The sequence below is a fragment of the Coturnix japonica genome, chromosome 4, assembly GCF_054131305.1.
Source record: "Coturnix japonica strain WE chromosome 4, WE-NBRP24, whole genome shotgun sequence".
Lineage (NCBI taxonomy): Eukaryota > Metazoa > Chordata > Aves > Galliformes > Phasianidae > Coturnix > Coturnix japonica.
In genome coordinates this window covers 38,715,624-38,741,477 of record NC_140666.1, presented here as the reverse complement: position 1 = coordinate 38,741,477, position 25,854 = coordinate 38,715,624, and the positions used below count along the sequence as shown (strand labels likewise).

Here is a 25,854-nt window from a genome sequence, read left to right as displayed (position 1 = left end):
GAAAATGGGTAGTGTGTATTATAGAAATTTCATAGTTGCAACCTGCCTTGAACTTGACCTTTTCTATTTCCTGGTATATTTTCCATCATATTCCGTTAGGTATAACCTGAGCCCTGAGTAGCTTAATGTTATGTTGGTGTGTCCTACTTGTTAAGCATTGCTGAATGATCTGCAGAAGTCCAGTGAAACCTGTTAGTTTCTGATTCTAAGCTCTGGGCATCTGTAAGTTCTACATATCATTGCTTTGAGTATAGCACATCATTAAGCCCCTGTCAAAGTTGCACAAGTTATGTTATTTTGAGATCTCTTGTGATTTTTCTTACATGTCTTTTCCCATAGAGATGCCAAGAGTAATATTGTCTATGCACCTTCTGTCTTTTGACTGCTTCTGTTTAGCAGGATATCCCCAATCCAGTTGAAGAAAGGGAACAAGTAAACAACTGATTACTTGCTTGCTCTTTGACAGTCACATCTCTAATAAATTATGGTGTTAGGAGACTTGCACATTGAAGCAACCTGGGTGAGGATTAATTTTGTGATTCTGTTCAGCTTCTTCCTCGATGTTCTGAATTGTGTGTTTTAAGAGCAATGTAACAGATGCAAAGAGAGAACGTTTTGTTGAAAGAAAAAGTTCTGTAATATGGTTCATACCATCTGCATCCCAATAATCTGGACATAACTTGTAATAAATAGCTCTGTTCTGAAAAACAGCATTATTTACTGGCAAACACTTCTGTAAACTGTACTAATACTGATACAGGCCCTATTTCTTACACAGTTTAGGGTCCGTAAATGTGTTTCATTCTAACAAATTCCTGCATACCTTCTCCACTCCCTTACAAAAGGTTAAGTCCCCCTCTATGCGGAAAGGCCAGTGTGGGATTTAGATACAGGTTAAGAAAACGGAGGGTCTATATTCAGAGGTTAAGGGAATTTTTAAAATGCATTTTTCATAAAAATCCCTCTTCAGAGAACACATTTCACTGAAAGGCACCAGGGATGTCCTTGGATGTTTTACTTGAACATCCTTGATTCCAAGAGCACAGCATCTTACAGCATTAAGTTTCACATTAAACAAATTACTATGAAAACTGATTCACTTCTCCAAGTTGCTTGCTGCCTTCAAGAAGCTATGATCTTATTCAATTTTATGTAGCAATCTGTTTCCCAGACAGCAGGCAACCTTGCATTCAAGAGCAAAACCCAGCTTGAACACAGGTATCCCTGAGGAAATCTGCAAAATCTCTGTTCAACTGATTCTTCAATGTCTAATCCAGAACAACATGCATGGTGTATCTGGGTGTTTTGTAGCTTGCGGGGCTGGTGCATCCTTTCTCTCTGTTGAGACAACAAGCCTGTGACAGCACTTATTCTCCCACTGCTTTGTTGTGAAGGATTTGAAATAGAGGCACTTATGGCAAGTTTCAGGTAAGCATCAGTAGCTTCCAGTTTGAAATCCAATCTTGGTGAAAACGGCATGGTGCTATGTAATGAGACTGGGAGGCTCACTCGAAAAGGGAGATGTAATCTGGTTCATGGTCCTCTTGACCACATGGATAAAGCAACAGCTCCTTTCCCATAGAGGTGATGGGTTCATCCTGTTGACAGAAAATGCAATTAAACACTTTTCAAACAGGTCAGTTTACCTGGAATATCACAATATATTGCCACTCCATGACTGTGTGGACCTATTAGTCTCACTGTGTGATATGTCTCAGAGCCCTGGGAATTCAGGATGCAGATCTGCATGGCTGGCTTCTGCCTTCAAGAAAGTGTGCTTGTTATGGTAATCCAGTGACATGATTCTGGTAGGTCTTGGAAATAGCTGTGCTTGTCTTGTAAGCAGCTTCTACAGTGTGAAATGCTGTCCTGCCTAGGAATTTCTGGAGTAAGGATTGTGTGGCATGCAAGTTAGTGGGACTGCAAGCTTGCTGCATTTGCACTAGCACAGGTGGGGTGCCCACAAGTGGGAGTTGTGTTTGTGAGAGGGATGGGACTGGACCCTGCAGTGAACATGTGCCTTCTGCTTTGGCAAGCCTGTTTCTAATGAGAATTCCCTGGAAACTGTTTCTGTTTCCCATCCTGTTCTCAATCTCAGCAGCAGATACATGGTGGGAATTTGCCTTTTTTTTGTGGTCATCCAGTGGGTGACGAATAAAACCCACTGGAGCATGTTATCTGGGTAGGTTTACCCTGCTCCCACATACATCTGCTGTAGTGCAATAGAGTCCGTAGGATTCTTTGCAGACTGTGGGTGTGACTCTATCTTTAATACAGACATCTACAGCCAGGCTTTAAATCTTCCAGCTCTGGTGCCAGTAAGTTGTCTAGCTCCTGCTTCCAACAGGTTCAACCTGGACTGTGAAACCTACATAAGAAGCAGGTTGAAGAAGCCCAGATAGATTTTCACATAGCAAATGAGTGTAGATATTTTTTCACCTACCAGTTTTGGTTAATCGTGTCTAAATTATGCTCTCTTACTTGGAGCCTATGCAACTGCAGTCGGTGCTAGCAAACACTTGGCGTTACTGTTGTAAGGACTTGACAGCCTTCTTCCTTCCCTTCCATTATTTGCTACCCTTGCTCCATATCATACCTTGTCTGTTTTGAAATTATAAATATACCTTGTTCTCTTTCTTTCTGAAGCTGGAGGTGAACTATTTTCAATTTATTGAACTTGCTGGGACCCCACAACCACTGAGAAAATCATAAAAAGTCTGAATGCTTTCATCTATTGCCTTATCAGCAGTTCTGCTAAATAATGTGATTGAGCCCCATACAAGGTGTTCTGCCTGCTTGAGGGGGAGCAGTTAAGGTCTAAGACATCTGAGATGTATGTGGGTGTCCCCACTGGTCTCACATACCCTTCTGGAATGGCACATATAATACCCAGTAGTAGCTAAAATGGGACTAGTTAACTACATTATAACAACTGAATCTGATGCTTCTTATTTTGAAGTGCTTTGAGGCAAATACATAAACGGTAGTTAATGAGTTAATTGCTGGAACTTCACCTTGTGGTAGTCAACAAGGTCAGCCAGTGTCGAATGTTGTAGCTGGTCCACTCCAAGGAAGCTGTAGGAATCGCTGGAGGCATCAATAAGGAAGTGTTTACATCCCTCTGCAGACTGATAGGAAAGCACGTAGCCTTTGATTTTCTCACTGACACGGACCAGAAAACTCCCCGGCACTGTTTTACTCAGAAGCTCTTCTGCTTTTCTAGAGGTTAGGATACCTGTTCAAAGCCACAACACAGAACTGAGGTGAGAAAAGCATTTGTGCAGGAGCAGATGGAGCAATTCTCCCAGTAAACCCTTTTTTACCATTCTAAAACTAATTCACAGTGCTTATATTCCCTGCTTGTTTTCTGGCCCACTATTACAAGAAAGGTACTGCCATTGCTGGTAGCAGACCATGGTGTCATGCTAACTGTGCTTTGTGCTCACTGTTCTACATCCAGAATATTAGGCTTATCAGCTAGCTATGCGAAGTCAAGATCTGGCTTCCACTCCAAGACTTTAGCTTGAACTTTGTCACAATTAGAGAAATTCATACTCTTGTACATATTAAAAATAGAAAATATTGCTAGCTACCTTCAAAAAGTTCCTGGGAGCAGTCTGTTGTAGCAGCCCTATTAGTAGAAACAACTCCTTAAAAGGTTGAGTTGGGGCAAAAGTGCTCAGGACTCACCATGAAACCAAGGTGCTATTGTGTCTGTGTTTTTTTGATAGCCAGCTCGAAGGGGGAATTGCTCTTCTTTGAACCACCTGATGATGCTTTCTTCAGCTGAACTGGAGATTGTCCTCTGGATTCCTTCTTTCCTGTTACAAAAGACAGTGATCTGTGGATCAAGTTCAAATGACAGCTTTTGTATCCTGGCAAGAATTGCTTTTTGTTCAGCGTGATAGGAACAATGCTAAATAGAAGGCTTACAGTAATGCAGCTATGAACAAAATTGTATGGTTTTCAGTGGACAACTATCAAAGAGGACGTACTACATATTTTAGGCTTAGGGTGTTCTGTTATATAAACTTGTCACTGAATCTGACTTTCACATATGGCAAAAAGAGAACTTGACTGTTGGAAAATGCCTTGTACCTCTACGAGCTCAGTATAATTGAGAGGCTGGGTGTTTGGAGAGATGGCTAAGAAAGGCAGAGCTAAGAGAATGGTGACTAGGAGCAACTGAGATAGTTGAGGTGTTGGACCTGAGGGCTTGCTGATTAGCAGCTCTCATGATTTAGGGACATTTCTCTCAGTTGGGCAAAAGCAAGCAATGCAAATCTTGTGATGCTGGTACTCAGTAAATGTGCCATTGTCTTTGTTTTTAGTGCCACAGTCTTCATACCCTATGCTGGAATATAGTTTAGCCTTCTTATTTTTCCCAGTAGAGTGTTTCCTCTGTATGAAGAGAACAGGCATCTTCATCTCAACCAGCCCTTGCCAGAGCAGAAGTATCTCATCCCCTTTCCCTTCCCTTCAACAGTGCACATTTTTCTCACCTAACTGCTCTGCCATTCATCGTCACAGGAGGTAGAAGTTTAGGCTTGGGTGGGAGAGGAGGGTATTGGAGCGGTCGCCGATCTCCTGCTGTGGCGTTCTTGGATATGTCTGCCTGCTTCCCTCTGTGGGCTCCCTGCAGTGAAAGCCTCCTGTAGTCATCTCTGGCCTGTCGTGCGAGGGAGCGTCTCTTCTCATCTGCTGCCTTGGATTTCCGCACTGGAACAGAAAAGCAGTCATACTGGAGTGAACAAGCAGGCAAGTTCTGAGCTTGCTGCTGCTTAGCCATCTCTCTGATAGCTGAAGGTGAGAAATAACGCATTTCGGAGCACTTAGGTTCTCTCTGTGTCCCAGCACTAGGAACAAACAGTGTTACTGTGGAGGGAGAGAGCTTTGGAACTAAGGTACTTCCTCTCCTCTATTTCCAAGCAGGCATCTTAGGTTGCTTGTATTGGAAGTCGTTTATCTTCCTCGCAAGCCTTGAGTGACTCAGCTACTCTGGCCACTGAATGAAAGATTCACTTATCTGTAACAACGTTTGTTACCTCTCTCCCATCACTTTTGGGCATCTACTGTTTTAAAAGAACCCAATTCTTATTCCTTCAACAGATAAAAATCTGGGTTCTAACTTTGTACTTAGAAACGACTTGGTTTTGTTTCATGTGACTCTTGGTTCAGACATAAATTTCTGTGATGCCTTTTGTGTGAGCGGAGACCTGAGCAAGAAGGAACAGTTATCCAATCAGGTAAATAAATGTTTTCAGCTGGCCCACAGACTTTTTGGAATGAAATTTGGGAGGGGGGGGGAGGAGGGAAGCACAATTACTTTGTCAAATTAAAATCCTCACTCAATTACAAATTGTACCATTACGTCTTTCTTGAAAAGCTGGAGGGGTGGGAGAAAGGAGGATGGGAGAAGCAAAGGGCCCTTCAGCCTTTCATTTTATTTTGTGCACTGAGGCAGTCCTTGCAATTTTGATAAGATCAGGAGTTAGAGAGATCTTACACTGCATGTGGTAAGATAATGTTGGAAAAGCCACAGCAATACATGAACAAAAACATTTGTTTCTATTTCCAGCAGACCGGGGAGGCAAAAAAATTGCTGAAACGACCACTAATGAATCCTCTAAAGGATTTGAAAATCCTGATGGGCCTTGCAAAGAGAAGGGGGTGTTGCTGTAACTGTTTTGTGGAGTAGAGAACTTAGCTGGATATTATTGTTTGTTTGTTTTTGTTGAGTAACTGGCTCTCCAGCCTGAGCTATGCTTAGTGATTTCTGTGCTTTTGTAATCAAATTCAATTTTTTAATTAGAAACAAAAAAGGTTTGGCCTAAAGTGGAGACAAATGATAGTACAGTATTGCCATCTACTGAACAGTGGGGGAAAAAAAAGCATCAAGTTTGACTTCAGTTTTCTTTCTCCCCAGGAAAGGAAGATGTGAGGAGCAGAACGTGAACCTGGATGGAAACAAAGGCAAACAGAGTGTCAGGGTGCATCTCAATATTTTCTGTGTACTAAGCTTGTGACCCTTTGTTCCAGTCTCTGAGAAAGCTGCACAGCAAGATTCCCTCAAAAGGAGTCAAGTTTGAAATATCTTTTCAACTCAGGCTACACTGAAAAATCACCTTTGAGGTATGTGGTTACTATGAGAGATCCTAGAAGGAAATGTAGTCGTAATACATTCCATAATACTTAAGTAATAACTTAAGTAGAGAGTTCAGGACATACTTGGCAGCAGTGGTAGACGTTAATGTAAGTCTTACACTGTTTTGTCATTTCTGATCCAGTTGTTTAAATCTTTACATTAGCAATGTGTGGCAGGGCTCTGGATCAATGAGATTTTTTTGTGTCTGAAATGGAACCAGATGAGAGGACTGTGCCTCGCAGGGAATCATAGAATTGCTTAGGTTGGAAAAGACTTCCAAGATCATCAAGTCCTACCTCAAGGAAGGGAAGGTAGAAAGCAGGGAGATTTGGAGTGGCCCCTTTTTTGTGTTTTATGCAATACTTTTTTTCATCTTTCACATTATTTCTGAGGTCTCAGATCAGCTTACCTCACCACAATACAGTTCTGTTGTGTAAGAAGGAGCCTTACTCAGGCCTCAGGATCTTCTGCACAGAATTAAGTAAGTGGCAAAAGCCCTCCCCACTCATTTCTGATGTTTGAAAAGTTTGCTATCAACTAGGTGCTTTTGAAATTATGCCTTTTAGTTTGTCCTCACTACCTATTATTCTTTTCCACATGAGCAACATCTACTGCAAGTTTCTGCCAAGGGCCTACTTCTAGTTTAAAATGAATTACCCTGGCTACGCTCATGTGGGTCCTATCTATTATTTTCATATGGTATCTGAGGGCTGTCAAATGCCAGCAAGACTCATTCTGCTTGACATTGCTTAATATTTAAATCTATTATCTTTCAATTAAAAACAAAAGCTCTTTAATCGAAATACAGAAGAGACTGAAAATGGGAAATATTTACAAGTGGAGAATTTTCTGTAAGATAAATTTTCCATCTCACTGCCCAGCTCTAGTTTCAATGCTGTGTGGACTCAGAAATTTTTCTGATGCTGCATCTCTGTATTTTTTGACAGTACTCTCTACCTACTAACTGAGAAATACTGAGTTCCAGTTTTGCAGGAGAATGACTGAAATGACCACTCAGAGCTCTAAGATTTCTCAAGCCCTATAGGAAAAGTTCTTACAAAAGATCATCCTAAGATCTTACAGGATTCTTGCCATTCAGGCTCATTCTCATCAGATTTCTGCAACGTCTTCTCTGAGCATGCATGGCTTTGTGGTACATGGCTTTGTGGTATTGCCTTCAGCTGGACTGTAGTCTCTTCTCTTGAATTTCTCCTGTGTCCTCCCTTCATCTGTGAAAGAAATGGTGTGTTCAGTGCTTTGTCCCAGGCTAGTTTTAGTACTGCTTTTTAGCTAGTTTTGAAAAACTAGGGATTCCATTCTCAGTTGTGAATCCCTTTGATTTCAAAGAACCTCTTACTTTACTGCGGGTTATGACAGAGAAAGAAGGGCAAAACAGAAATAACATGGAATATCTCCCCATATTACTCCCCAGTCTGCCAGGCTGGCCTGCTTTGTTCTGACACCTTATTAGTAGAGTATGGCAGTACTGGGCAGAGCTGGGCCAAGAGGAAAACAGCTGACTGAGACTTAAAGATAATGTCTGTGTCGGAAACAAAGTCAGCAACATCCTAGGTTGCAGCTTACCTGTGAGAAGCCACTCTTCCTCATCTGACAGTCTGCCAGCATCTGGTGAACATCCCGGGCTTCCTTCTGGGCAGAGGAAAAGAGCAGTGAGAAATAAATGCAGAATTTGGAACTTTACTCTTTTTTGGAATGTGTCCTTGACAAAAACCTCCATGACTGCAGGTGGAGATTGTGGGTACCACATAGTAGTGCTGGGCTGCCATAGCCTGGAATGCTCTTTGTATGGAAGTGCCGTGCTTTGTAGGCTGCTCTCTTCTCACAGCACTCCCTGGCAAGCCCAGTAAGGCAGGCAGGAACATTCTGCATTTTCAGAGCTGATGGCAAGAAGCAGCTACCCTTTCCTTTTCACTCTCCCCAAAGGTAGAGCACAAGAATCTTGGGAGTATTTTGCCCTTGGAGATGTGCACCAGTAAAGCATTTCCAGAGTGAATCTCACTTGTGCTTGCAACTTCAGGTACACCTCAGTCTAATCTCCTGCATATGCAAGTTGCTGGACTCTAGGAGTTCGAGGCAGAAGGAGTAATGTGACTTCTATGTTAACAATTTTTTCCAGTTTTCTCTGATAAAAAATAGGTTTTTTTTCATCACATTAAATCAAATATACCACCGGGAAAAGAGTCAGGGGTGTCAGGAATTGTCCTAAGTCTGCCTAGATTAGGTAAGTGATACTCACAAGTAGTCCCAGGGAGCAGAAAGAAGGGAAGCTTGCCTTCTTTCCATCTCCATAAATCAAGCCCTAGCAGAACCTGCCATCTAGTGCTTCAGCTGCTTTTTCTCTTTTGTTACTGTGGCTGACTGCTGCAAACCACTGCCTGTCAGACTGACCCAACTAGCTGCGTGCCTCATGTTTTCTCTTTCCTAAAACCAGTCTGGCTATGCTGGCAGCTGAGACCTGTCTTTTAGGAAAAGGTGAGGCTTGTCTTTGAGCAAACATCCACCCACCACCCTATTTGACCCAAACTGCCTCCCACAGCACAGTGAGTAATAAGTTAGCTGTACTACACTGCTTTCCAAGGACATGCTTTGCTTTCTCTATCACCTGTTGGGCTAATATTTAATATGACCCTGGATTTCCAATTTCCTTTTCCTAAACAGAGAACAAGGAACTTAAAACTTGAGTGAAGCAGCTTGTTTTCTTAGATCAAACCCCATGGCCCCTGCAGCGAAGCATAGTGCTCAGATCCCTCAGGTACAGAAAAGGCAATTTAACAAGGGAGGGTGAGAGAAAGCTAGCTCCCCTTCTCTCCACCTTTACAAAATGCAACATTTGGGTCTGCAGCCTGTATCCTCCCCTTGACTAGCATAAACATCAGAAACCTGGGAAAATAACTTATTTACAATACAGTGACGGAAAACAGAAAGTAAAATATGCAAAACTCCTCTGTTTCCATCTGCAAAAGTTTGTAAGGGTTTTATATCTTTGGTAGTGGGATTTTTAGTTGGCTGATTCAGTGATGGATTTTGGGTTTCGTTTTTGTTGCTGTTAATATTGACTAATAGCTTTCTTTAAAAAAGGGAGGGTGGGAAAAAAAAGGATCTCCCACATAGTTGCTCAACTTCAGCAAACAGTGCTGAGAAAAACCTTGTGTGATTCAGAACCATCTGATAAAGGAAACAGCCACTCAGCCACCAAATTCCCTTCAGCATATTGGCAACAGTGGGAGAGGCATTTAGCCCAAACTCAGCCTTTAGTTACAGTGCTTTTATGCTGAAATATGGCATGGTTGTGTAACAGAGCAATATACACTCATAGAAGTTAGCAGCAAAAGGCAGAACGAAAACTCACAGGATGAGATTGGACTTTTCCCATAGAACTGGCAGGATTTTCCAGTTCAACTTTGATTGCACCGGTAGCTAATTTCTTTGTTGTTTTGTTTGTTGTTTTTTGTTTGTTTTTTTTTTAATCTCAGTTCTCTGTAAATGGCTTTTTGTAGCTAGTTAAACAGGACAAATGTATTTATTAATGGAGAAAAATATTTCTGTAATGAAACACCTCAGTAAAGATGGAGATGCTGTCATTGTAGTTACTGCATTTGGAGTTGTCCTGTGCTGTCAAGTTTATCAACTATCATCTTTTCTAGGAGACAAAGAAAAAAAGAAATAGACAACAAAAGAGGGGACTTGAGGATACGTATGTTAGAGAATAGTGGCAGAATTACATTCATCTCATCTTCTGTGAAAGTAGATGAGTTATGTGAGGGCCATGGCTTTCCTCTTTTGCCTCTGAAAAGCAGTCCAATCTGCCACAGAGAAGGAAGGAAAGTGATGTGATTCTCGCTATATCCATGGAGAATGGGAAGCAAAGGAATTGAGAGTAACTTGTCTAGTGGTGCAGAACAGATCTGTCCCAGCTAACAATAGCACTTGGACCTTCAGGTCCTAAGGAAGGATGTAGCAGTATGGCTTGTCCTGAAAGTACAGATGAAAAACCTTAATAGTCAGCTGGCTTCTCTCTCAGATTTCTATTTATAGCAACCAGGATTTGCTGCACTTCCTAGATCTCAAAGCAAATGGTTATTAGTATGGAAAAAAAGGGGAAAACTACCTTTTTGAGCTCCTGGCTTTTCCCAATTGTACCAGCAGTGTTTTTTCTCGCCTCTTCTTTCTGTTCCTCTACAGTGTTTTTATTGTTTCCCTGAACTTCTGTCTCACCCAGGACTTCTGGCTGTGGTTGCAGAGACTGTGTTACAGCACAGTCCGTCTCTCTGAAACACAAGGGACAGTTCTTAGGAATACCAGGGAGAGACTCTCTGCTCTCTAAACATCTGACAGGAAATTACACATGAGCAAGTAGTGCTGTGATGGAGCAGTGTGTGCCTGCATGCAGCTGTCATATCTCCAGATCAGGTAGATGGAACAATTAAATTAGTTATTCATTGTGAGTAACTGTTGGCCTGCTGTAGGCAGGCAAGCACCTGTTGGTGAATCAGTGCAATCCAAACACGTGGCCTGCTGCAGGAACAGTTACCATTTCCTGTGATATGCTGAGGTTACTGCACAGCAGGGATATCCTGGGAGACTGAGGAGCTGGGGCAGGCCCCAAGCTGGAGCTGATCTCTGCTGGTATTTTGTGTACCTGCAGAAAACCTGTGCCTTTGGTCTGCAAGTGGAGTGTGACAGTGATGACCGCACCCAGCCCAGCCCCGAAGTTTAAATCAAAGGGAAGAGGTTTTACAAAGAGATGAGTGTTACTTCCCTGTGGCAATGCTGGATTTGTCCTCTTGCTTCCTCATAAGGAGGAAAACTTACAGGGCAGAGGAGAGAGTCCCTGGAGAAGAGTCCAGCCTCCACTTTCTAGGAATGTCTTTTCCTCCCTGTCCACCCCCCAAGTTCTCCAAGTGATGGCTTCTTACCTGGTCTCCTTGCCTTGCTCGTTCGCTAACCGCTTTGCCCTTTGTGCCTGGATCTCTTCACAGATGGCTGCATATGATTTATCTGAAGGATGCTCACCCATCACCCACACCCAGACATCGTTGTCGGCACCTAGCTTCCATTGTACTGACTTCTTGCTGGCTGGAAAAGAAGTGGCCTTTTTCAGAACAGTTTGTTCAGCAGCTGTCTGCAGTACCTATGTCCCTTGGCTGCTGTTGGCAGTACCCTTCCAAAAGCAGCTGTACATGGGAAAAGATCAAGTTGGGACACACCTCCCATTTCATTTCATTGTACTGCAGCCAGGTCAGTGAAGGAGGCATTTCTGATTTTAGAAGCGAGGGAAGCCACTGTTTCCTTTCTTTCTCCAATTCCTTGCCCTACTGCCCAAGCCCCTGGCCCAGAGGTGAGGGGTGAGCTATCTGCAAATAGAGCAGGTAGGAAAGAGCTGAGAGAACAGTGCTGCAGTCCTAGAAGAGAGCGTGCTCTGTAATCCTAATGAAGGCAAGGGGACTTCAGGTTTAAAGGCAGCAATCTGGTGCCTCAACCCAGGTAAAAGCACTCGCCAAACTCCCGTATGTTACTGATACCTTAGGAGAGGCATTCAAGTCCAAGGCTATTTTATAGGTAGATTCAGAGACCACCATTGAGTGGGTGATGAATCTCTTGCTCTGAGGAACAAGTAAGCTATGCCTTCTAAGAAAGGGGATTTTAGAAATTTGGATAAGGACAGAACATCTGAGCCAGAGAATAAAATCATTATGCACCAGGCCAAACCCACCCCATCAGAGGTGGGCTTAATTACAGTATGGAAATGCAATTACGGTGTGTCCTGGGGAGAAGAAATTGCTGTAGAGACACATTACTTCTCATTTCTAGGGCACAGTAGACTTGGTCAGATCTGGGCCAGAGCAGGAAACTCTTACCTTTTTTTGGCAGTGGCTTCTTTGCTGAAACCTTGTCTGCAGCAGCTTCTCTTTCTTTCCACCGTCTGATCTGCTCCTGCCTCATCTTGAAGAAGAGGATCTGCTTCTGCTCCTCACTGAGTTCTGCCAGCAGGTCAGGATCGATGTACATCTCCGATAATATCTGTTTCAGCATGGCTGTGGGTTTCAGTTACACACGTCGGTGGCAGTGATCTCCAGGGATCCGGTTCTCTTCCTGGCTTGAACGTGCCTGCGCTGACAAGAAAGACTCTCTTCCCTCCTGAGCCTGGAGCAGGAATGCAGGCGTGCCAGGGTAATTATACTTCTAGCTTTTTTTTTTTTTTTTTAAGCTCAGACTTCCTGCACAGACCAAAAAAAAGTAAATAAGCAGCTTAAAACCTGCTATTAAAATTTCTCGAAATAACAGGTGAGCTCAGCTCAGAGACAGCCCCCGCATGTTCTGCAGGGACAGCTGGCCAGAAGTGGGGAATTTCTGAAAGGGGGAGTTTTTGTTTATATACCTTGATAAACCCAGCTGATAGACTATCAAAACAGAGAGAGCTCTGCCTGTTACAGTCATCAGAGGTGTGGCTTGTCCGTGCCTGAGCAAACATTCCTGCTGGGCAGAGAATCAATGAACCCGTGAGTAGACGGCTCCTCCTTTGAAAAGGAAAACTTTGAGATGAGGCGGTGTGATGTTAACAAGTCTGGCCAGCCTCATTTTACCAAGGAAAGGCTGGGAGGGCTTTAGACGCTGCATTTGAGGTAGGAGCAGGAGTTGCCTGGTTGGTATCTTCGGGGTGCTCCCATCCTACAAAGGCAACATCACAGCTAGGCAAGTGAGTGCAAGCAGCGTAGCTGGTTTCTTCAAAGCCAAACGACTTAGATCTCAGCAGCCTGTGAGCCTGAGACAACTCCGTGTCTGATATTTCTTGCTGAGGCACTTTTCCCACGTGATGAACCTGACACAGCACATCCCCATCTGACAGTATGAAGCAGACAGGGAGAAGCAGTGCTCCTGTTCTTGCCCAGGATGCCTGGCCACATCTGGTGAACACCTACATAGCTATGCTTTGTGCCCAAATACTTACAATTACAACAGGTTTTGGGTTTTTTTCCCCCTTTTATTATTTTTTTTCCTGAACAAATTGTGTCTTACAGGAGCACTGCTGGCTGGGGAGTGAGGAAATCAAAATGTGAACTAAGGACCTTGTAACTATTCTCTATATCTTATCAGGATAATCTCAGGGAGACCAGGAGGCTGGTTGACAGCATGTGCAGTAATGCTGTTGTACAACTCTGGTGTTGCTGTGGGAAGAGGAGGGGAAAAAAAACCTAGCAGGATTATTCATGTGCTTCTGCACAGATGCTGGGAGTCTCAGGAACAAGCACACAGGATGTAGCACAGCAGGTAGGAGGAAGGTGGTTGATGGGGTGCAAAGAACACGAATAACAAAATACTGAGGTGAAGCAGCACTATGTATTAAATATGAGAATCAAATTAATTAAGGAAACTAGATCCCTAGAGACACCCCCCTTTGGTCTGACTCAGGAAAAGAAAAAGATGCTGGGAGCACCTTCAGCTTCAGAGCATGACTACTTGCAGTCTGTTTGTTTTGTTTAATTAAAGGAATAAGAGAATAGAGAAGGAGGTGGCACAGAAACATAATACTGAAGTTTTCCAAAGGAGTGTGAACACAGTGCATTTAATTAGTTGAAATGGAGTAGCAAAGCGATAGCTTCTATAAAGTCCAGCTGGCAGGACAGTATTTGCTATATTTGTTGTTGTGTTTTCACATCTTACCCCCATGCCGGCATCAAGCAAGCTTTTGCAGCCAGTCAGTGGGAATTGTTACAGCAGTTAAAGAAAGGAACTTGGGCTGTCCAAGAGCCATAGAGACAACAGCTGTAGAGAAGGAATAGTTTTTATGGGATGGAGGGGAGGGGGTATTGGTGAGCAGTCCCTGATCCCTCAGGAAACCTGAACAGTGTTGAACTGTAAAACTGAGGGACTGCTACTGAAGCTTCACTGCCTCCTGCTCCTTAGCAGGATCCAGAAGAGCTTTTTGCAAACAGATCAGTGTTGGAAAGTACCCTTAGTCAGAAGTGGAACACTTAAGCTTTCGGTTTTGGTAGTTTGTTTGTTTTTAGAAGACCATTTCAGCTAAGTACAATTTGGAGTGTGCAAAGTTTGGGGTTCCAAAAAAGCTCTGTCTTCAGAAGGTACTTGATGTTGCTTTGATTCTAAGCAACAAAACAGTCCTTCTGTGTTAAGTCCAAGGTGCTTTTTTGTTTAGAGGAATGGCTAGAGTTAGGTCCTTCGTGGATTGAAAAGAGGAGCTGAAGCAGATAATAGCTCTGAGCCTGGTCTGAATTTGATGACTGGGCCAGTTAATTACTATGTTTAAAACTGATGAGGCTTTTAAAGTAACAGTCTTGTTGCATGAAGGGAGGTAAAATGCTTTTATTGCCTTCAGGTGAGAAGGTATCATTTGTGGTTTGTGTGGGCCAAATGCTGAATGGTTTGCTAAATAGAGGGCATTCAATATCATACCCAGAGGGGGGAAAAAAGTCAGCCATCTGGCAAGGTCTCCCAGCAGCTCTGTTTTCTAGTTCTGGGTCAGCAGAAATACTCTTCCCTGGAAACTGTTCAGTGAAACCTGGGTGCTTGGAGAAGAGAATGGCTAGAAATCATCCCATAAGGATATCCTTGTTATGACTGAGCAGAGGCTGTGTGTGTCTGTTACTGGCAAGAGTGGCTGGAACTGACTGGAAGATTCCCCAGCTGACTGCTGCCCTTGCAGCAACAGGAAACTTGAATTCACGTCACTTGTGTTTGCCCTTCTCACCACTTGGCTGCACAGGAGGTATTTGACTGGGGTCAGTACAGTTTATATTGCAGAGTTAAAATTTGCAGAGAGAAAAGCTGCAGGGGCTGTGAAGTTTCTTTCCCTTTCTCTCCCAGTACTGCTGTGTGGTTCTTCAGGTGACCCTAACCCCGGTAGTCTCCCTTTTAAGGCTCATTGTGTTCTTTCTGTGTCAAAACATATCTTACCTTGACTCGCATGCTGAACAGCCATTGAAAGCAGTGGAAACCTTTGCTGTTCAAGGGCAACCCTTAAAAAACCAAGGTCACACAGCTTGTAAACTGCCTGTTGGGGAGCCATCTCTTCTCTGTGCTCCTGTAAATCATCTACCATTAATAGGGGAAATGTAAGTATTTGAACATGCATGAATATGCAGGCACTTAGGGAAAGGCTGATATGTGTTCCTGCTTACAAATCACACCCCATGCAACAGGCTCATGGGACACCCCCTTCTGACAAATCTCATCCTGCTCCTCACTATTGCTGCAGCCAGCACAGGGAAAGGTTCTCCAGGAAAAGCAACAGGAAATAGTACATAGTCATGCATTTGACATTCTTCATATCAATACATAGGAGGGCATAAGAAAAAATAGTGGGCATCTTGAATAACGGTCCTGATCTTCTGGGAGGCTGCTTCTTTAAAATGCAGTAGAGATACTATGTGCATCTGTACTGAAAGTGTGACAGGAACATAAATTAGAAGGGACCCAAGAAATGCGGGCACTGGGAGAGAAGAAGAAACTGCAGGAAGAGTTGTCTCTGCTAGTTGCTTTGTTACGTTTTGTTTTTGCTAGTTTATGTGAAATGCCACTTAGATTTCTCCTCCCTCTTCCTTGCGTCTCCTGCCCCTCCTCACACTCTTTGGGGACGATGAAGAGATGATAATCTCAAGAATCATTATCCAGTTGAAGATTAACTTCTAATTCAAGGCATGACAAGGTCAAATACTGTTGTGAAGCACATCAGGAACCACTTCACACTACTTCACTTGATAGGACAAATAGTTGAAATGTTTTATGCCTGAAAAGGGCTTTTTTTGTTTGTTTTTTTTGCCTTTGTTGTTGCTTTAGCTTTCTCAAAGCACCAAAGCAGAGACCTGCCTCCCACAGCCGGCAAACAACCCGAGCAGTACCTCCACCCTGCCCCGCCGCAGCGATAAGGCCGCGTCTGACCGGGGAGGCCCCGCCCCGGGGCGGGCACACGGAGCTGCCGTGACCCCACGGCCGGGCGCTCGGCTCCACCCGTGGGCGTTACGGCGGGCGGCTGCCGTTGTCCCGGTGACGGTGTCCCTACGGCCCGGGCTCGTCGCCCCCCGGCTGCGGCCCGGTCGAGCTTCTCCTGCAGGTGATGGAGAAGTACCAGGTGCTGGGCCTCATCGGGGAGGGCAGCTACGGGGTGGTGAGCAGGTGCAGGAATAAGGAGAACGGGCAGGTGGTGGCTGTCAAAAAGTTCCTGGAGAGCGAGGACAACGCGGCGGTGAGGAAGATCGCCGTGCGGGAGATCAAAGTGCTGAAGGTGAGTGGGCCGAGGGGAGGCTGCGCTATAGGGCAGGTCCGTCTGGGACAGCTTAGTGTCAGTGTTGGCTGTATTGACTGAATCCCGAATCAGGAAGGCAAATGTCTGCTAGCAGAGTGTACAGCCGTGTGTCTGTGATCAGAGTGTTCGTGTGATGAACGTGGCAGTGGCTCAGAACTGATGGAGGGGCTTCAAATCTTCCCATAGAGACCGGCAGGCTCTGGGGAGAGCACTGTCTGCTGAGACTGCTGCGGTGTCCTTTATAGTGCAATGTTTAGGGGAAGGTACAGGGCGAGTGTGAATTTCATATGCTGGGTCAGTTTTGAAAGCTATTTTAAAAGGGTTACGCTGTACATCAGCATGAATAACAATGCCCAAACCGTAGGAGACTTGATCCATTTCCATGTTCCCACAGGCAGCCAAGCTGCCGTAGGTTCCCTTGGCCTACAGCTGCAGCCTTGCACAGCTGCTACCCCTCTTGCTAAGTGCTGCTGGCCCCTTAGAAGCACATTTACGTGCCTCACATTCAGCAGGTAAAGGCACAATGAAGTGAGCTACAAGGTCTCCGTTCCCTCCTGGTGGGAACTCTGCCTTGTGTACCTCAGGCAGCACCTTGCTGCTCTTGATTATGTTGTTTATTAAACCTGTGGGTAAGCAGCCACCTGAGCAGGTGGCAGCGGGCCTAAGCAGACTGGATCCCAGCACCATTTGCTGCTAGCAATATGCTGGTGTTTTTTTTGTGGCACTTTTTTGGCAGGCTTGAACTACCTGCAAGTGGCTGGGGGAGGGCGAGCTCCTCACTCACTGAAGCTTATGGTTAGGCTGCAGCCAGCTGACATTATGGCTCCTGCTGTTTGAGTGTCATCAGCTGTGGGTGATGAGAGCTATTAGATTCCTTGGTGTCTTAAAGCGTTGTGTTCAGAGTGTACCTGCCTCTGTGCACATGTGTCTGTCCATGGGCACACGTGAAAGTTTTAGGTGGTGGCTGTTCTGTCTTCTGAAGAAGCAAAGGAGAGTGTAGTTGGGGTGTTTCTGGGCCTTTCCCCAGCTGGTAGGGTGGTGATGTGTGCCTCCTCCACTGCAACTGGCTTCCGCATGCAGCTCTAACCAAGTCTATCAGACTGTATTCCCTAGGCGGGGGAAAAAAGTGATCTCCCTCTCCACTACAAGAGCTGTAGGCACTTAGTGTTAATGGGAAGGTATGTTATGGAGCTCAGTGCAGCCAGCAGCTGTAAGCACTGTTCCCTCAAACACATTTAAAGCCAGTCTGCGTGTGCCTGGATTATACATGATCTGCTGACAAGCCTTGCTCAGTTACTGAGTCAGAGCACATACTGCCTCCCAGGTGCACTGGAAATTAACTTGTTTTCCTGGGTAAATGGAAACCTAGCAAGGGAACGTTTCCACGTTTAGCTCAACAAATGGCCTCACGCAGCAAGGATAACTGTAGGGATTCAGTCTTGTAGCTTATTAACTTGTGTGTTCCCTGTGAACCCCTTTTTTCATTTTCCCTCTCCATTCTGGTGTTTGGGCAGTTGGAAGCTCTCTCAGACAGAGGTACTAAGCTTGGAGTATGAACTGAAATGAGCAAGTTCTGGTGTTGTTCAGACCAAAAAGTTAAGGGAATACTGTGTCCTTCTCTCAGATTTCTAATTGATTGGCTTCATTTTTCAGACCTGAGAATTCAGGGTCTCTGAGCCTTCTGTGCACCAGCTCTTTGCTGCAGTCTGGCTGCACCTCTCTGTCAGCTGAGCACTTTCCATACAAGTCCCCATGCTCTTCAGTCTTATTGTGTCTTCCTTGGGCACACTCCCTGAGGATGCTGCCTTCAGGCACCCTCCTGTGACAATGGCATTTCCCTGCTAGGCTCTAAGCTGATAAACAACTCCATGTTGTAGCAGGGACTGTTTTGGTGTTACAATTATGTAACAGGCCGGAGATGGAATTTGGCCTGGTCAAAATGAGATAACAAAACAACTGGAAAACAGAGCTGCTTTATTTTCTCTTTAGAATTTTTTTCTCATTTCCTTCTTCCCCTCCAGCACAACAATATACACTCATTCTTAAAAATCCTTTTAAAATAAAACCTTCAGATCTTCGGCCTGTCACCTTTTACTCAGAATCCACTGGGTTTAATAGGTCTTTAATTGTTAACTGAGGGCTTGAGGAATGCTGGACTTTCCTTTTATCCGTTCAACGTACTTGTATTCTGGCACATGCTGCTGTAATGTGCACAAGCTGACAGTGCCCACAGAAATGCTGTGAATATTGTGAGAGCTTAAAAGAAAAGCCTTTGAATGGGTTTCTTAGAAAAAAATAAGATAAAAGACCTTGAGATACTGGGAATAGCACAAAGTTTTATTAAACAAATGGTGACCTCTGTCTTCTGCAGTCCTTTGAAATGTATCTGGAAGGGGGAGCTAGAGTTGCACTGTGCTCTGCTGCGAGAGAAGTAGCAGCATAGTGCAGAGTTACTTTCAGGGGAACATCCTGTAAAGAAAATTGAGTCACAGATACAGTCCAGTGTGAAAGGAGCAAGCCGTGTTTGTTGCTTTCTGCAAGTGAAATGTCTTATCTGGTATTTGAGTTATTTCTATGGGCCAAAAAAATGTCTATGCATATACGAGGTGGTGGAAATCTTCTGGTTACTTTAAAAAAAAAAAAAAGGGAGGGGAGAGGGAAAGAGTTATGGAAAGATCAGTGAACTAGTTTTAGGAACTGTGGGTGCTAGCACAAGAGCACTTGGCACTGGCTGGGCTGCAGTTAAAGGCATCTGGTCTTATTTTACCCATTAAATGCTTTCATGCTCTCACAAAATGTTTCCTGTTTCGTAACAGCAACTGAGGCATGAGAATCTTGTGAGCCTGCTGGAAGTGTATAAAAAGAAGAAACGGTGGTATCTGGTGTTTGAATTTGTGGATCACACAGTGCTTGATGATCTTGAGGCATTTCCACATGGACTAGACTACAGCAGGGTTCGGAAATACTTATTTCAGATTTTGAGAGGAATAGCGTTTTGTCACAGCCAGAATGTAAGTATGCCTGAGAAATCAGCTCTGTAGTTAACCTTGAATAGATGGGTACTGGGATGTGCATTTGTGAGGCTTAGTAAAACATAGAGAAATAAAGCTTTGCCTGGAAGAAGGAAGTAGAGCAGAAGGGCCTGACTGAGTTTCACACAAAATACCAGAGCCCGGTATCAGTTCTTGCATTGGTCTGTCTGTGACCGCTGTAAGAGTTCATCTGAGAGAGGATGCAGAAGTCTAAGGCATCAAAATCACCTCACTGACTTTCTTCTGACAGAGGGAGATGGTTTCTCTTTCAAAAGCTTGTTTCTGATAGCATCTGTGTAAATATACAGGCTTGCTTTTTAGTCATGACCACGTAACTATCCATATATATTTCTTTTAATACTGGGGAAACTGTCTCAAGTATTCCTAAAATACTCTTCACATTTAATTGCAGGATGCGCTTGTTGCCTTTGCAATGCTTGCAGCTCCTTAATTTGTGATTAGGACAAGTTTTTAAGGATAATAAACTTTGTAAAATATCTATGGTAAATACATGCAGAGAAATACATGAAATTAACACCCCTGTGCAAAAACTGAAGTTGGCACTTTGTCCTTGTCTGTGTGCACATAGCTGTCTTATGTAAACTTCATGTATTTCCCATGTCAGAAAAAATCTAATCTTTGACCTGAATGTGAGAAAGCTACTATTTCTGGTGGGTTGGCCGGTTGCCTGTAGGGAAATTACTTGACTTGTTTTTTCTCTGTGCAGATAATACATCGGGATATTAAGCCAGAGAACATACTGGTCTCCCAGTCAGGAGTGATAAAACTCTGTGACTTTGGTTTTGCTCGCACACTGGCAGCTTCTGGGGAAGTTTACACAGACTACGTGGCAACTCGATGGTACAGAGCTCCAGAGCTGCTGGTGGGAGACACGAAATATGGCAGGTAGGAGACTGGCCAGGCTGCCGAAGAATTTGGGGTTTGTAGGGGTGCTCTGTTTTTTGAGGGTCTCATACTTGTTAATTATCTGTGAAGGTTTGAGCCTTCCTCTTCTCTCTGTCTCTGTGGAGCTAACTACTGCCAGTGCTAGGTTTTTCTGGCTCAGAAGAGCAGAAAGAGACTGAGCAATCAGCATCCCTAGTCTGTTGTCTACAGGAGCTTTTTGGTTGCCAGTGCTAGTATTGGAGGAGGCATTTCCCCCCTGTGCAGCTGGTCCTGGCTTGGAGGCAGAGAAATCACTCCAGACATGCTGAGAAAAGTATTTCAGGAAGGAGGAGGTGTGATGCATGAGTTTTTCTTACTGGAATCTCTAGTGCTGCAAAGCGACGTCAGAAATTAAACTGCCATTCACAGGTTTGTACACCCCTTTATGCTTATAAATGTCCCATATTACCTAAAGTCCATTTTTAGCAAATGCTTCATAAGAGCAGGTGCCTGCAGAAAGAAAAGTTTTGTGTTCTCCAAAGGACAAGACTTTTCTAATGTATTACTTTGCATTAGAAATTTGAAAGCATTGGGGTTTAGATCCGAATTTCAGATTGGTCAAACTCCTGTTAGTGTTTGCCTTCTTCAAGAGCTGAATCCTTGGTATTCATCAGAGCACATGCAAGCTTGGAAAACAGCTGTCTTGCTGTTTATGGGGTCAGAGCTGCCCACAGGGCTTGTAACTTGCTGGATGCTCAGCCTTTAGCTTCAAGAATGAAGCTGGGCTGATCTGGGATGTTTTTCTTCCAGGGCTGTGGATGTGTGGGCTATTGGCTGTCTGGTAACAGAAATGCTCACAGGAGAGCCCCTGTTCCCTGGAGATTCAGACATTGACCAGCTCTACCATATCACCAGGTGCCTCGGTGAGAACAAACTGTCAGACTCTCAGTGCCTATCTGCTAATTAAGGAGTTAATTAAGTCTTGCTGGGGGGAGAAAGATGTGAAGACAAAGATGTGTGCTGAAGTGTTTCTGAGAGCATAATTTCTTGGTACCTTTTACAAAGGGGGAGAGCTAGGAGTTTTGTTACTACAGAGTCCATTCATGGCTCTTGAATGGAAAGAATCACCCAGATTGTAGCCCTTATAGTTCTTTTAACTCAGTATCTCATCCTCTTGAGCATTCTCAGGATGGCATTTCTTCCATTTGGTTGCTTTGGTTGTGTGATTCCAGGTAATTTAATTCCAAGACACCAAGAGTTATTCTGTAAAAATCCTCTCTTTGCTGGCATGAGGTTGCCTGAAGTGAAAGAGGTTGAATCTCTGGACAGACGATATCCTAAGCTCTCTGCTTCGGTGCTAGATTTAGCCAAGGTAAGTAGCAGATCATTTTGGAAGGTGAGTGGTTTTCCTTAGAATTTAGTGCCTTTGTCAGACACTTGTCACTTGCCATGGGGAACGGAATGCAGCCTGCAAAAAGAGCTAGCGCTATTAGGCTGACTTAACTACCTTTGCAATAATCAACTGCTCGGGTTGGTTCGGTGAGAACAGCTTCTCTCCTGGGTAATGGCGAAGACTGAGCTAGTCATCTACAGCTCCACAGGGGTTGCTGCACTTCCTCTGAGGAGGAGGACTTGTAGCATGCTACAGATAATAAGCGGCCCCTTACTGTTTCCTTGCTAACACAGCTGTGTGATACAGCCAATACTGCCAATCCTCTGTCCACCTCCTGGTAGAAGCCCTGCAAGCAGATAGGACTGGTTGATATGGCACCCAGACGTGCATTTGTGTGGGAGCTAGGAAGCATGCACCCTTATAACTAATTCTGAATAATTTTCCTGCTTTCAGACAATTGTCTGGAACACCCATATGCTGGGTAACTAAAATAACCTATAAGACACTTGAATGTATTTTAAATGTTCTGTGATCAAACCAGCTTCTAAAGCCTTAGCCAAATGAATAGAATTGAAAACAAGAGGTTTGCTGGGAGGTGAATTCTTTGTTTGGCAGGTAGGCTATTTGTTTTTGTGAGTGTTATTGATTTCAGTGGATGTAGCCAGCAAATATATATATATATTGTGGAAAAAGGGTACATCTCTTGGGACCATCTTCATATAGCAGGCTATAGAAGCTTTGCAGCTGTTTTTCTTGACATCACCTGGAAATGCTGAAGCCTTTGTTTAATTTCTGCCTTCTATTGTTTATGTTGTTTTACCAGGAGTGTTTGCAGATTGATCCAGACAAAAGACCATCCTGTGCAGAACTCTTGCAGAGCGATTTCTTTAACAAGGATGGATTTGCTGAAAGGTGAATGGTACATTTCTTACTCAAAACACGACAAGATTAAAAGGAATTTAAGCAATTGAGCTTTAAGATTGTGTGCTGGGTTTGCAAAGCAGGTGGTTGCTGAGTGTCCTAGCTTTGTTTGGTTTGGGCCTTCCCAAAAATGGGGGGGACAGTTTGATGGGAACACACTGCAGTAGCATGTTTATCACATTACGTTTTCATGACATGAATTTGTCATCATGTACTTCATGTCACAGTATATTTACTAGTATTCTCTCGCACTGTATTCAGTGTGTGCGTATACATCAGACTGGGATATGACCACCTTTATTGCTCTGAAAACAGAAGTGTGCATATGTAAGATTTTATTTTAATGGAGAGCATTTACTTTATTGGCTTCTCATTACATACAAGTGCATGGTTTGTTTCATTTGGAAGGTTATTGCAGCCTGGGCTGAACACTAATACCGTTACTTAGACTAACAGGAGCCTTTTCCTTTTTCCTTTCCCACTATGATGTGTTAAGTAGATTTTCTCAAGACCTTAAATTAAGGATTCACAAAGAAGCCAGAGACCGTCAATTACAAAACAAATCAAAAATCAGCAGAAAGGATAAAGATGATGCTGTAGAAGAAAGAAAGATGCTTGGTTTACAGGTTAGTCAATTTTTATTTCTGTTTTGCTCTCCAAACCTGTATTTTTTCCGTCTTTTAAAATGATTAAATAAGTCTGTGATGTAGTTTAATTGCTTAGCAAAAGTATAAACACAATCTTATATTTCATTAAAAAAAAAAAAAAAAAAAAAAAGCTGGATAAAAGATGTGCCAGAGAAGCTCACCTCTCTGTGAGTTTAAGCAGGGCATGAGGCCTGTGCTCTGATGCTCACTGCAGTACAACAAGCAGGCTGGGATGTAGATTTTCTATGCCTTTGATTCTGACTGGCTGCTACAAGTTGCTCTGGTGCCTGACTGGACAGCCTACAGGTGGCTATTTGAGCCTTCCTTGTCAATAAAGCACACTACAGTGCAGTTAATTGCAAATAGAGAACCGTAAGGAAAACCAGTTAGGAACCATAAGTCATGTTGAATCAGCAAAACATGGTTCTGAGCAGCTGCTTACCCGTGTCAGAGTTCTGTCTCCAAAACTGCATATTTTGCTTTCAACCAGATGTGAAGGACTGGAGACTTCAGAGTTGCACTGAGGTGACACTGGGCTTGGTTCCTATTTCTTTAGAAGTGACACATGATATGGTTGTTCCTCCTCCATCATTTCCAGCTCCAAGTTCAGGGTGACTTATTTACAGAGGGTGCTGGATCCCTGACAAGTTTCCTTTTTTCATCTTTAATGGAAGACAGGTTTTCTATCACACTACTTAAGCCAACTCCATCTCCATTAGATCCTTGCAGAGTTGTGCAGGCTTAGGCTTTTGAATTTTTTCACTCATGTACGGCTCTAAGTTATTTTTTGAATGTAATTATAAGAGAAACATGATGTTCATCTTCCCAAACAGGATTTCAACACTGACTCAAAGAGCAGAAATGTGAAGATGTACAAAGTGAAGTGTTCTAAACCCGATGGAGAGAAAGCAGAGCGATCTTCCAACCTGAGCTCCCTCTATGACAGTGCAGTCAACCCATTCAAAATATGCTCTCAAACCAACCTGAAAGATTCCGGTAGCAACTTGGACTACATCAAGAATGCAGGCATTGTTATTCCTCCCATTAACAGGAATGTTTCTCCCACTATGTCTACGATGGTGCCTGTGCCTGGGAACTGTAACTACAGGTATTGGAGCAGCGATAGAAAAACATGTTTCTTTTGATCTTGTTCCTGAGAAACAGTAATGTGCTGAGGGAGCTGCAGGGTGGTGATGGGGATTTGGGGCAGGATGCAATGAGGAGCAGCTTTTGGGTGAAGGATGGTATGTACATGTGTTTGAAAGCTTGGTTTCACCTCAAGCAGCTCTAAGGGTCCATGCAGAGAGTCTCTGTGTTTCTGCATTTGGCAAAGCCCTACGGGACAACAGCAATTTGCCAGCAGCTGCAATGCAGGTGTTTCTTCAACTTGTGGCTTATCCTTTGGACAAAATTTCTGTGTTAGCTGTGCCTGCAGTGTTATTGTAGAATCACCAAGATTGCAAAAGACCTTCAATATCATCCAGTCCAACCATCCACCTACCCCAATATTTCTCCACTAAAGTGCATCCTGTAATCCAACATTTAAACATTTCTTGAACACCTCCAGGGATGGTGACTTAACCACCTCCCTTGGCAGCCTGTTCCAGCACCTGACCATTTTTTCAGAGCAGAAATTTTTCCTGACATCCAACCTGACATCCACCCCTGGTGCAGCTTGAAGACATTCCCCTATTGCTAGTTACACAGGAGAAGAGCCTGATCCGCACTTCGCCACAACCTCCTTTCAGACAGTTGTAGAGAGCAGTAAGATCTCCCCTGAGCCTTCTCTTCTCTAGACTAACAATTTTGTTAGACAGCTTTAACAAGTTTGTTCTGCTGCTCCTCAAGAGACTTCTCCAGACTTCTCACCACCTTCACTGCCCTTCTCTGAACACACTCCAGGGCCTAGGATGTCTTTCTTGTAGCAAGAGGCCCAAAACTGAACACCATACTTAAGGTGCAGCCTCACCAGTGCTGAGTACGGGTGACAATCACTTCCTTGCTCCTTCTTGCAATGCTGTTTCTGATACAAGCCAGGAAGAAGGCCCCTGTGAGCCTTCTAATGACTGTTTCTGGGTGTCTGATGCTTGTTTGTATTTATATTTGCCATTTGTAATTACAGAGTTGATGAAAGGAGTAAGAATTACTTGAAACCATTTTTGAAGCAAATGAAGCATTCTCCAGCAGACCATTACAGTATAAGCTTGACTTCGGTAAGTTTTATACTCTTCCCCCTTGACTAAGCAAAAATAAATTCTTAAATATGTCTTTATTGTCAGTAATCTCTTTTGCTGCACTCTTCACCATAACTCCCAACTAATAATAATATGTTCTTCAGCCTTTTCTTCCTACAGTTATCCCTTATCTTTTGTTACTGTTATCCTATATGATACATTTTATGTTAAAAGACAAAGTTTTTACATGAAGGGAGCAGTCAACAAGGTTACTTGTTAGACATGGAGTGTATCCACTATGTATTGCCTGTCCAGGAAATGGACCATTTGAGCTGCGCTGTTGAAGCAGAGTTTAGGATTTTGATTTAACATTGT

The 25,854-nt window shown here is 43.7% G+C and overlaps 2 protein-coding genes across 8 annotated transcripts in view; one reads left to right on the top strand and one right to left on the bottom strand.

Moving 5' to 3' along the window:
• Nucleotides 1-613: 613 nt before the first annotated feature.
• SH2D4A (SH2 domain containing 4A) lies at nucleotides 614-12,199 on the bottom strand. 3 transcript variants are annotated; one of them, XM_015861292.3, is made up of 9 exons: nucleotides 12,025-12,199; nucleotides 11,083-11,242; nucleotides 10,275-10,434; nucleotides 7,730-7,795; nucleotides 7,227-7,374; nucleotides 4,503-4,719; nucleotides 3,691-3,821; nucleotides 3,015-3,235; nucleotides 614-1,598 (listed from the first exon to the last, which is right to left on the bottom strand). In XM_015861292.3, exons 1-9 carry the CDS (start codon nucleotides 12,197-12,199, stop codon nucleotides 1,506-1,508), a joined length of 1,371 nt encoding a protein of 456 aa, XP_015716778.2. In that variant the 3' UTR covers nucleotides 614-1,505. The 3 variants fall into 3 exon arrangements, with proteins under 3 accessions (XP_015716778.2, XP_015716779.2, XP_085402720.1); XM_015861293.3 differs by having other exon boundaries at nucleotides 7,730-7,792; XM_085546594.1 differs by lacking the exon at nucleotides 10,275-10,434 and having other exon boundaries at nucleotides 12,025-12,197.
• Nucleotides 12,200-16,143: 3,944 nt separating this feature from the next.
• Nucleotides 16,144-25,854, top strand: part of CDKL2 (cyclin dependent kinase like 2) — a 25,407-nt gene continuing 15,696 nt past the window's right edge. For 4 of the 5 annotated variants that reach the window (XM_015861274.2, XM_015861276.3, XM_085546580.1 and 1 more), the window contains exons 1-9: nucleotides 16,144-16,406; nucleotides 19,244-19,438; nucleotides 20,187-20,365; nucleotides 21,155-21,267; nucleotides 21,577-21,716; nucleotides 22,561-22,649; nucleotides 23,158-23,284; nucleotides 24,139-24,413; nucleotides 25,428-25,518. In XM_015861274.2, coding sequence (XP_015716760.2) covers nucleotides 16,239-16,406; nucleotides 19,244-19,438; nucleotides 20,187-20,365; nucleotides 21,155-21,267; nucleotides 21,577-21,716; nucleotides 22,561-22,649; nucleotides 23,158-23,284; nucleotides 24,139-24,413; nucleotides 25,428-25,518 — 1,377 coding nt within the window. In that variant the 5' untranslated portion in view covers nucleotides 16,144-16,238. Of the gene's footprint in view, nucleotides 16,407-19,243; nucleotides 19,439-20,186; nucleotides 20,366-20,629; nucleotides 20,774-21,154; nucleotides 21,268-21,576; nucleotides 21,717-22,560; nucleotides 22,650-23,157; nucleotides 23,285-24,138; nucleotides 24,414-25,427; nucleotides 25,519-25,854 lie in introns of those variants that run through there. The other variant, XM_085546581.1, reaches the window with a different exon arrangement.